Below are 12857 nucleotides of genomic sequence, written 5' to 3' on the forward strand. Positions count from 1 at the left end.
TGTATTACATGCCTTGCAAAGTGCATTTTATAGTCTTGGTGTTCCAGCATCCAGTCACATTAAATACAGGAAAAGTATTAATTCCATTTTATGTTTCTGACATATTAGTATATTTGTTAATAATTATTGACAACCATTTACAAAGAGCTTCTAAAAGGATAGTTACTAAGTGCTGTTTCTGATCACTTATATCTATGTAACTGTCAAGATGTAATTACTTCAGACCAAAACCAGATTTGTGGGTAGTAGAAATATCTTGAGTTTTGAAAAAGAATTTGAAAAACTGTATGCAAGTGTAGTATAAAATACGGAATTGTGTTTTTGTTGGATGTTCTTTTCGCTGTAAGATTTTTAAGAGAATGATAAGAGCATGCCAGAAAATTATTAACTCTCCCCCAAAATATGCAGTGGCAGCTGCTTCTAATGTTTTGAAACTAAGTGGCTAAAAAGCCTACAACTGATATTTATTCAGCAACTATTTGTATAAAAGAAAACATTTTAAACTAATGTTTCAGATTATGACTTTTTAAACAGAAATAATTAAAATTTGTGGGGGAAAAGCTAAGTCTTGGGCTGAAAGTCTGAACCCTTTTACTACATAAAACACTTCCTTCAGAAAAATTAAAAACTTGCTTTTAGTTTTATTGCTCTGAAGCTCTGTGGAGCTCACCTAAGGGACAACTACTTCAGTCTGCACCATAGCAACACAAACATACACGTACAGTATAAATAGCAATGACATGTACATGTATGTACGTGTTTCTAGCTAGACTACAGAATGAAATAAAATATTTTAACACACAGCCCCGAAAGATAAATCTCATTTTGTATAGGCATAAAAAGATTATCAAAATCAAGTTTAAACGGTGTGCTGACTAAAGAGCCAAAATGTTTAATACTTACTCAGATGACGTACTTGTCATAACTAGTGTCCTTGTTGGCTAGAGATATAGAAAGAGACAACAAAACGTCAAAAATCTGTAAAGTTTTCCCGTTTGAAAAAAGCCTTAAATTAGAAACTGTTCCATTAAAAAGATTAAACTACTTCATAATTACAGTATCACCTGGGGAAGGGGCTGTACTAATTAACACACTAGAAATATTGAACTTTGAGGACAGGGAAGGTAACAAACCCCTTCATCACATCTGGTATTAAAGCATCCAATATATCAGAAGACAGGAATGGTAAGTTTTCATTAGTAAAAAGAAAAAGGATTTCCAGTCTGAGATGCCATAGAAATAAGGATGTTATTTGTCCTCTGCCTTTTCCTTTAGACTAGGTGGAAAGGAAAAGGCAGGTTACCTTGAACAAAGAAAACTTGTAATTTAAAATTCTTCCAGTTTCTTCCAAAAGAAAGGCAGAAATTGGCTGAGATGCTGCAGAAACAAGAGTATATCTGTTGTAAATTATAATTTTATTTTGATAGTTATCTTTTTTTTTTTTGGCACAACTTCAGTATTTTAAGTCCAGGTTTTTACGTAAACATTCTTCCACTCTTAAATCTTGTCTTAGTGAATAACAATCCTTAAACCAGCAATTCTGAGACACCCTAAAAATTACCGTTTCTTTCCCCTGCAATATCCTCTACAGCTCACGTGCAAAGTAGGAGTGTTTGCCCCAGACTTCAAATAAGCTTTCTAAGAATTAGTATTAAAGAAGCAAGAAGAGAAAGAAGTATCCTTCGTTCATTAGAAATGACCATGAAAGCCTCCAGCATGCATAAAGGTAGGACAGAACATGAACTTTAGCAGTATCAGAGAAAGATGTAACTGAACATCACATCGTCGTCAAAAAAATACATGTAAAAAGAGGTTTTGAAAATCTGAGCTAAGAATTACTTGTAGCTACAGAAACATGCACAAGTACATACACATTTTAATTTTGTAGAAAAAGTAGATCAACCGACTTTTATAAAATTATTTCAAACAACTTTTCCTAATTTTCAAAATCAATATATGAATTTCAAATTGTTTCTCTAGATAACTACTGCTCTATAAGAAATAATCATTCCCATTTCTGCACCCTCTCCTATATATTACCACAACCAAAAGTAATAAGCTCCCAAAATCTCTGCTAAAATTCAGTTTCCTTTGGGTAATATACTGAGCTGTATATTACCACAAAAATATTTTGAATTGCATTACAGCTGGTAGCACAGACCAAAATAGACTCGAGGGCAACTCATTTTACCCAGTAATGAATCACAGAACAGAAGAAAAAGCATACTCTGATGCAACTCCATCCATCCTCTCTCACCAGTACAGAACTGTTCTCCATTAAGTGGTTAAGCAATTTGCCACATTTAAAAAGGGAGTTCCTTGGAATTACCTCTGTAGACTATTAGACTAATAGACTGTAGACTAATAGTGTGCACCATGACTGTTCATTATATGAACAACCTTTTCATACACAAAACATAATTTATGCGTTGACAAGTTAGATATTAAAGATAACATAAGTAGTAGTCTTATCAGCATACACGTGGCAATTTCATTCTCTGGTTGTGTATATTTGAAAAACATAAACACCAGATACTATTTAAATCTTCAGAAGCAACATAATGTAGCATACTCAATAAATTTGTGATAAACGTACACTCAGACAACATTATGTAAGCTATACAATAATTCAGAACTGAAAATATACATAATGTGAAAATGTAAAAAACAATAGCATGGAATGAAACTTCTAATGAAGAAAGGATGAAACTTTTATATTGAAGTATTTCTTTGAGAGAAATTCTTCGCAGTATTTTTGGAAGCGTTGTTTCCAAATTCTGACTTGTTGCCAATAGTACTTACTGATGATGCCTTAGCCTACTGCTAGGCTGACAGCTGAAGAGAAGATAATATGCACTGTAATCAAAATTTGTTGTAGTCTTAGCCAAGAGACTTTCAAATGCATTACTTTCAACTCCAAATAAGCAGTCACATTTAATTGCTCTTGGAAGTTCCAATAACTTCACAGCTTCAATTCCACATCTGAGTTTTATACACAAAGAGTTTGAGCAAAAATAATAAAAAAGCAACAATATAACTATCATAACATTAATATTAAATACTAATATAAACTCAAAATTTGAGTAAATGCGTCCAAAAAGACATCCAATAAGACATTAAGGGATCTTGTGCCAGAAGGACTGCAATATTAGGCACCCTACTGCACAGGTTTGGTCATATGACTGAAATTGGACATGGGGCTACATTGTACAATAATGAGGCCATGCCTCATACTGTCTTAATACATGTTGTTGGATTTGCATAAACTCCTGGACATTAAAGGACCCTGGGAAATGACAGCCTGGGAAGGCACAAAACATGGATTAAAAGCAAGCTTTTACTTAAAAGCAAGCTTTTACTCTTCTCTGTCCAATCTTTCTGGGCATAAAACCTCATCTACGTCAAATATGTATACTTCAGCATGGTCATGATGTTCTCCTTCAGTATTTGAAGCCAAGCCTCACCGCCATTAGAGTGAAGCGCTTTGGCTAAATGTTTAGAGTTAAATCCACACAAAAGAATTGCACTAGGTTCTTGGGGTCTTTGTATAGTACTAGCTCCAAAGCCATATTCTGATGTACCTCTTCAGAATGTGCAGAAAAACACCATTCCTCGCAATTTTTAAAAATGAAATGTCATGGAAATATTACTAATCAGACCACTACTTTTGCCAAACTTGGGTTAAAAAAAAGCACTACTGTAAACCAAGGCCAGAGCAGCTTGAGATCCTACAGCTGCTTCTTCAGTTTCAGAGCAGAAATGTTAACAGTTCCTTTATACCTTATTTAAAGGGAAGTGAAAATACTGGATGCATACAAATTGGGAAACCTGCAGTCTGTCCTGACATTACCCTGCAAAGTCAGCTTTCGAATTGTAGCTTTTATGCTACAACACATAGCATACAAGATGGTACAGTGAGTATTCTTGGGAAATTTTCTGTCAGTGCACTCCAAAGTAATTCAAAGACTCAGGAATGCAGAAAGATGCATACAAAAGGTAGAAACATGAATAAATTTAATTTCTTCCATATTACTATTTCATCTGCATTCAGAACTGCATATTTTTTCAAGTTAGAGGTTACTTGCTAAAAAGACAATATTTTGTTTCATTGCTTCAGTAAGACAAGCAGTCCTCTTTAATTACAGTTACCAAGCAGAAAACTTAGCCAAACTATGTTTTAATTTTCAGTTGTACGTCTTTCAATTCAGTTGACCATTTTAATTGCTTTCCCCCCTTGCTATATAATTTTTCTTCTATGCTCTTTGTGTCTGTTTTATTTTACATGTTGCCTTTATTGCCAGAAAAAATTTTTGAGTTAGCATTTCCTTTTCTGACCAGCAAAAATACATCTGGTGAGCATCATTTTGAGTTCTAATGCATATTTGTAGCAGTATTATTATTATTTATAAAACACTGGAAAAGGTAGTATTAAGGTAACTGGTCGTTTTATTTTCATCTCTGAATCCTGAAGAGTTGCATATCTATGCTTTAAATCAGAACATACTTCTTTCTGAATTATTTTTTAGGTCTGGAATAAATGTGTTATAAATGACATGCTTCAGCTTTCCTTTATATATTTCTTAGGAGCACAGTTGCACTAAGTATTTCTTTAGAGTTTGCCAACAACAAGATTTTTCTAAGTCATCTGAAATATGAATCATGCATTTCAGTAGCTCAAAGGAAAAAGTATTTGTAATTCTTCCCAGTACTTTAAAGACAACGTGATACTTCCTGTATGTTAACTGGCCTTCACCACAAAAGATAATTCAACCTCAAAATGTATTCTTTCTTTCTTCTAAGTTTTAGCAGGTGTTTCTTGGAGGTGAAGGACAATAAAAGTCCTGCTTTGTACAACTTTTCTTGCTTTTCAAGAAAATGAACTCAAATTTTGTTTCCTTAAGAATGTCATGAGTTGTTTTTCATAAATGACAAATGAATTAAAATGTGACCATAAAATACGTTTTTCCAGGCCATTTCTCAAGAATAAAGTGCATTCATACTAAGAATTGACTTCACAGGAATAGTTTTACATTTGTGAATGGTTAAATTCCAGACTATGTATATTAGATTACATTTTGTCTTTGGCTCAAGAACTCAGGCCTCAGATATTTTTCAAGAAAGTATTTCAACCAATAAATACCACTTTTGAACTGTATATTATTTAGTCCAAATGCTATATACCTTATATATCTCAAAGTTGAATGAAGTTCTCTGAAATAAGCTTCAGTGTACTCTCAAACTCAGAAATACGCTATGATGGAGTAGAAAAAGACCTTCACCTTCAGGACTCAGAAAGATAATTATACTATGTGGTTTGGCCAGTATATCAGGGATAAAGGACTTTTTCAGGTGTGGGAAGGAGGCAGGGGAAAGCAGTGAATGCATATACAAATAAAGTGTAAGCAAGAGTACAAGATTATTATGCTATCTGTTTTGTACTCCAATCCTTTTATTCTCTGGCTATTGTAGGTCTATCAGATGGTTCTAAAATTGGTTCAGAACTTGTATACTCACTTTTGATCTTTACAGCTGTATTTCAGAAGTAACAATCTTCAGCCCTATTAGTACATAAGCCGAAAACCCAGAGCCATGTGTATGGAGCATGAGAATATTAAGGAATCAGGTTAATTTCACCCCACTTTTATCTACGAAGGTTGTAACGAGGATCTGAAACTTTAAGGCTGTTTTTAGAAACAATCTATAAATTGTGCTACATTATTCCAGTAATTGTGGCTCATAGCTGAAAATAATTGGTAATTGTAACAAATGATTACTATTCAGTAGTTTTAAATAGCAGTTATTCAAAGCTGTAATTTACTTTCTGGCTGGCCTTTCTCCTCTTATCAGGCCTTTGATACTGATATTTTCCAGTTTCCTCTGGCTGCAAACTCGATTTTGACTGTAATTTCCTGACCAAATATAGTACCTCTGTTCTAGTCCTAGAAAGATGTGAAAAATGCACCCGTCCTAACTAAATCAACACACATGGCGTAAGATGAAAAAACAAAGAAGGCTATAAGAAGATAGAAAAATAAGATAATACAACAGATGCCTGGGCATGAGCTTACATTCACTGCCAAAAATGAGAAAAAATGTGAAATCCTATAATCACAGACACAGGAACCCCCAGAACTTCTGGATGAGGAAGGATGATGAAGCTTAATATGACCCAGCAATGTGTGCTTGCAGCCTAGAAACCCAACCGTATGCTGGGCTGCATTAAAAGGAGGTGTGAGGAGGGCTGCATCAAAGGTCGAGGAAGGGGATTGTCCCCTTCTACTCTGCATTCATGAGACACCACCTGGAGTACTGCATTCAGCTTTGGGGCCCCCAACATAAAGAAGGACAAGGACCTGTTGGAGCATATCCAGAGGAGGGCCATAAACATGATCAGAGGGCTGGAACACCTCTCCTATGAAGACAGGCTGAGAGAGCTGGGGTTGTCCAGCCTGGAGAAGAGAAGGCTCCAGGGAGACTTTAGAGCAGCATTCCAGTACCTAAAGGGGACCGTCAAAAAGTCTGGAGAGGTACTTCTTACAAGGGCATATAGTGGCAGGACAACGGGGAATGGCTTTAAACTGAAAGAGGTTAGATTTAGATTAGGTATTACGAAGAAATCCTTCACTATGAGGGTGGTGAGACACTGGAACAGGTTGCCCAGAGAAGTTGTGGATGCGCCATCCGTGAAAGTGTTCAAGGCTGAGCTGTATGGAACTTTGAGCAACCTGGTCTAGTGGAAGGTGTCCGTGCCCATAGCACAGTTTTACACCAATTCGTTACCAAATAAACTGCAGTCCAGTGGATTGTTTGGTGTTCTGGCATAATGGTTATGACCTCAGTGTTAAATATAACAGTGCACCCCAAAACTAGAAAGGAATTGTGATTTACCAGTAACTAGATTTAAGTTATACATATCTCACTGCTGAAGATATGTACCTCAAGCACAGACTGTATGCTCTCACTTCTTACACAATGTTTATGCCCTCATGCTCTGAGCCAGAAACAGTTGCATCTGTTTCTTGCACCTAAGCCTCCCTTCCACCATCAAATGCGAGAATGCCATAGACTTTTAAATAAAAGGATGGAGATGGTATAGATGTCCTTCAAATACCTTGGGATTCTAGGATTTTATTCTTGGTGCTTATCCCTATCTACTGTTGATCATGGTAACTTCAGAATGACTTTCTACTTGCCTAAAAGTAATAACAAAAAGCATGTTCTGACTTTACGTAAGACCTCATAAATAGTCTCTGGACCAAAAATCACCATACCTGCCAATCTTCAGGGAGGGGTGGGGTGGAGGGAAGAAACAGTGAAAGTTTTTTTCTTAATTCTATGCAGGCAAAAATCAAAATTCTCCATGTACTTAAGCCACTATTTCTTGAACAACGTTCTGAAAAAGAGCCAATATGTTAATCTGTTGACTGAACAGAAATTCAGTGACAATTTTATATAAAAACTTGTGTGAATTCAACTTCTAGATCTTAACTACCCTGCCTACTAAGATGACAGAAAGTGACATGCATAGTCGACCGCCAAAGTCACCACACATTTCCAGTGTTCCACATAGTGACCAACACAAGAGTGTGAACAGCAGCTGCAAGTTTCCCTGGGGACAACAGGAAACACCCTAAACTTGAGGTGAAAGGAGGCTGTGCCTTTTGTCACAGAAAGGTACTGTCTTGAAAAGACACTTTTTAAAACTTAAGAGAGAGACCATAGCACTTCAGTGGTAGTCCAGAATAGCTAGCATGAAACCTATCGTAAAGAGAATGATTTCTAGGTACCCAAGGCCATGAATCAGTGCACTAAGTCCATCTATATGAGATTTTCCTGGCAGGAGTGGTAGCATCCCTAAGTGGTGATAACAAAACTTCTGGCACTAGGACATTGCCCAAAGTATGCACTGCAAGGTGCAGCAGAAGATGCCAAGCGTATGCCTTCTGTTCTGGAAGCCCTCACGAAGACGTGGGAGAAGTATGGGGTACAAATTCACTATCAGAACTATCTTGTAAAGGTTGAGTGAAAATACTCATGAGATTAAACATATAGCAGGACTAAAAGTGTGTCAAACCATGGGATACATAGGTGTCCTTTACAGTGCTATCCTCTGAATAGCTTGGGCATGACTGGTAAGTACTAAGTCACAGGCAGTATTTTGACACTTTGCTTTTCAAATATTTACTCAGAATTGTTTTCAGTGATTTTAGCCATCTCCTATTAACCTTGCTCATACTCATTTTAGTTTTTCTTATACATCACTTACAGCAATCAATATTTTTGAAATCCATTGGGCCAATATTACAGTTCCTAGATTTTTTTTTATTGCTTAACTATATACCAAAAGAAAGAAGTATTTTATAAACTCAGTTTCTGCATACTCCATTTATATGAAATGAACGCTACTTATTGATATATCATTTTGTTCTCCAATGCTAATATTATTACAAAAAGTGGACATTTGGAACAAATGACCACAGCTGTATTTTGGATATAGCAATAATATAAGCTGTGTCTTGCCAGTAAAAATTAACTTTTTTATTGGATTTTGATGTCCCATTCAGTGGCATATTTTGGACACACCGAGGAAACAAATTTTCTCCAGTAATGTATAATATTAGATTCTTTTATCACTGACGCTTCCAAAGTTACTTGTGCCACAATGTAGTCTGCTCAAAAGCTTATTTACCAGCAACTTTTTTTCAACTTTATGTTGAGCCAGCTAGATAACTACAGTTAAACAATAATAAGCTATTCAGTTGTCATCAGCTAGAGTTGGTCAGACACTTTCAGGATTACTTCATGTAAAATAAGATATCTTGTAAATTAAGAAACATTCTAGGATCAAATCAGAAATGCATAAAATCACACCACCAGACACTGGTGAATACCCTAAGTTTCTCAATTGTAACATGTAAACACTCTTGTAATTTGTAGCTTCAGTCACTCATCTCATTGCTACATCCAGAAGAAATTAGTTTGAATAATTTTCAGTGACCACTTGTCCACCAGCCCCATTACATGGTATATTTTCTCCAGACCATAAATGTGTAGGTAGTTCCAGTTTCTTCACTGCTAGCCATGAATGAGCTTGCATGTTTGTTGAATTCACACTAGTTTAATATTCATTTGTGGCTCAAATAACATTTTGAATATCAGTGTTTAAGATACCTACTTATTCAAAGCAACTACTAAATCAAAATTGGAAGGGAAACATAAACAGATGTTGTTCCCTAAACCGATACAATCTATTTTTGACAGCCTACAAATGCTATATCAATAATATATCAAATAAAGACATGAAGTTACTTTCCTGAATGTCTGGCAAGATGCTTCATGTTTTACAGTTACAGATTTTTCAGGATACTAAAATTTGTTTTGTCATGAATATAATATTTTCAAAAAAGATTTTGATCACAGGATCTAACAGTGGCCTGCTTCAAACTAATTGTTCCACAGCATGAGCTTATATTCTTTGTAAAAAATTTCTTCCTTCAAAAATCTTTAAGTTCAGTGTTGATAACTTCACCTTCACCCAAATCCAAGAGCTACAGAAATACAAGCCAAAATGAATGTTTAAAAACAAAACTGAAGGAATTTCAGTTGTCCATACTGTCTTCTCTGTGAAAATATGGCTTTAATTATCTCTTATGATGCTTAACTGTTTTTTTTTCACATGGTTGAACTGTTTCTTCTATTCACGCAGTAGACAGTATTTTAAGAGTGGGTTTGAGTGTAAAATTTATTCCAATAGCATTTCTAGTGATGTAAACTGTTAGATCCTTTAAAAGTTATCTATCACCCCTCATAAAAACATGAAACAACTTTTTATTTGAATAAAAATGGCAGTTAACTGGTTATTCATAGTAAGTCTTTCTCTGATCTGTTTAAAGTACAAAATGTTTACATTTATGACATACCATGGGCACTGTGCTAAATGTAAAAACTTTTGTGACATTAAGCAATGAAATGAGTCCTCAATCCTCTTGCCAACTGATTAACATCACTGTAACTATCTTGTTTGAAAACATTTTTTGCTTTGTGATTTTCAGTTATTTTGCTTTGTTCTCCCTATGCAAAGCAATAAAGAACTATGTATTCCATTATATGGAATAATTGAAAAATGCATCACAGTGCACAAAGGGTTTATTTCATCCCTGCAATTCAGTATCGTCTACTTAGATTTCTAGACCAGGGAAGCCACCTGCTGACACTCACAGGCATTAATCCACAGTGTTTATCCTTACCAGCTCTTTATGAGAGGAATCTGGAACTATCCTCCATTATGGACTGTCATGTCCAAACCAAACAAGTTCAAATCTGAAGGACAGTTTTATGAATCTATCTTTATGTGCTGCATTTGAATATGCCCAAACCACCAAAACTCCTGGGTTTTCTGGGGTGGTGGTGTGGTTTAAAATCCAAAAAGCTTGTTCCTGAAGCCATTACAGATTCCTGAAAATCTTACTTATCTTTCCCCAACATACCTGCAGCTCCCATCATAAACTGCTCTGTCTTTGTGGCTTCTGTTGACAGTACAATTTTAGATAACTTTGATTAGAAGTCTTCAATGTTTAAAGTACAATAAACATGCCTATATAAATAGTATAGATGGAAAGAAAATATGAGTATTTAAAATCCAAAATTGTGATATTAGAAGTACCTGAATAAAGTCATTCTTGATTGTAACTTCAGCTAAAACAAAATAGAAGAAACTCAACCCAACCTGCATGTGGTTTAGAAAACAAACGTATAACACAATAGCACAGCAGAGAAATACTTGATTTATATTAAAGACACTACAAATGACAAGTTGAAATAACTATGGAAGTAAACAATATCAACACTCCTGGTTATATTTCCAAAACATGTTTTTATATGGCTTTTTTACTATCTATCTACCATCGCACAGTGGATTCCAAATGCCTACTGACCTGCATTCATTGTAGTGAATGAGTTATAACTAAAGTACTCTAAAAAGTTTCAGTTCAGACATTGTCTAGAAATTACATTCAGAAAATCTCTAAAATGTTTTTTAAAGAGGTATTAGATTTCAAACTCTTAATCTATGAAAAAAACCTGCCATTTACATCGCTTCTCAAATTAAGAGACTTGCAGCTAAGTAACAAATTTAACAGATAACACTTAGAACAGATTCCCAGAATGCCAGCAATATGAACTGAAGACTCATATTGGAACTGTGCAGTACAAAACTGCATATGCTCTATAATGACTATAACTTAAAGGTGGGGTTTGGTCAGGGTTTTCTTTTTTAGTTTTTGGGTGGGTTTTTTTTTTTTTTTTTTTTTAAAGATATTTTATATCTATACACACACACACATTTCTCTCTTAGAATCTCATAGAATGGTTAGGGTTGGAAAGGACCTTAAGCTCATCCAGTTCCAACCCCCCTGCCATGGGCAGGGATGCTTCACGCTAGACCATGTTGCCAAAGGCTCTGTCTAGCCTGGCCTTGAAGACTGCCAGGGATGGAGCATTTACCACTTCTTTAGGCAACTTGTTCCAGTGCTTCACCACCCTCACAGTACACTCTCATACACTTTTTACTTTGAGCAAAGAAAACAAACTAAACTTTTCTAATTTAACTCCACTTACACATTGTCTAACATTAGCAAAACGTTGCAATGTTCAAGCTGCAGCCATTGAGATAAAGTGTTTAATAAAGTTTTTTATAATGTTTAATTGTTTTTTAAAAGCTTCAAGAATGTATTATGACTGGTACTAGAGAAGCTTTGCAACTTAATTATTTACAACAGTTCAGAGTCTAATTTTGTTCAAAACAATATCCTCTTAAAATCGCTTCACCAAGAATTTTCTAGGGACTCCAAGATTGGTTTTATAAATTTTGCATGTATGTATGCATGCATACACACAATGGAAAATAATCTTAAATAGACATACTTATAAGCGTTTAATATATATTAACAGACAATTGCTTGAGGAAAATATGAAGTAAAACTTTTCAGTGCAACAGTCTAGTTGCCAGACTGTCCAGTTAAACCACATAAAATCTTTCTGTCTAGTTCTTTTTACTTTTCAACCAGAAAGACCCCAATGTTGTCTCTATATGAATTTGCAAAGTGAAACTGCACTTGGAAACCCTTAAAGTTATTAAAAAACCCCAACATTCATGACACAGAAGAAAGTACGTACTGCTATTTTACTGATACTTGAGTCAAATTGTATTATCACTCAGCTGAAATAGGTGGAAGAAAGAAGCAATCTCAAATGCTGAACAGGAATTTTCTCCAGCTACTACTTAGCTTTTGCTACTGTTAAACACCTCACAGAGCATGCTTTGCAAGCAGATACTGAGCAGAACCATTCAAAGAGACCACCTTCAGCTGCAAGGCCAGGTCTGAAAAAGGGTACCAATAAAAAAGAATTTCATATTGTCTTTCGTTTCCCTTCAGTATGTAAGTTATGCTGGAATCATTTTTTAAGAGAAATGAATCAAAACTAGCACTACTTTATAAAGTTCTTGTAGCACAATTACACAGAAGGAGGAACCAGTACCAACAAATCTGATAAGCTTCCAAGCACCATTTCTGCAGATAGCCTGGGGAAGAGCCACTGACTGTAGTTTGTGGATATATGTTTAGCAGCCTTAGTCAGATTTTTTGTGGCAGGAAATTAAACTGTTCTGGACAGATATTTTATCCTAAAAAGCAGACCATCTTATGACGTTTCTATAGGCACGGATCTAGAATGAAGTTGATTTATATATTCTACATAATGCTTACGGTTATTACTTATACAAATAATATATATGTATATGCTTTGGAAGAGAAAGTGAAAAAATACTTAAGAAAAGTAACAAGCAGTAAGATGCAGGC

At 35.2% G+C, this 12857-nt stretch overlaps 1 protein-coding gene across 8 annotated transcripts in view; it reads right to left on the minus strand.

Moving 5' to 3' along the window:
• Positions 1-12857, minus strand: part of MCPH1 (microcephalin 1) — a 124323-nt gene that overhangs the window by 89699 nt on the left and 21767 nt on the right. For all 8 annotated transcript variants that reach the window (XM_030490850.1, XM_030490846.1, XM_030490851.1 and 5 more), the window contains one exon: positions 904-941. In XM_030490850.1, the coding sequence (XP_030346710.1) occupies positions 904-941 (38 nt within the window). The remainder of the gene's footprint in view (positions 1-903; positions 942-12857) is intronic.

Source organism: Strigops habroptila, chromosome 6 (genome assembly GCF_004027225.2).
Source record: "Strigops habroptila isolate Jane chromosome 6, bStrHab1.2.pri, whole genome shotgun sequence".
Classification (NCBI taxonomy): Eukaryota; Metazoa; Chordata; class Aves; order Psittaciformes; family Psittacidae; genus Strigops; species Strigops habroptila.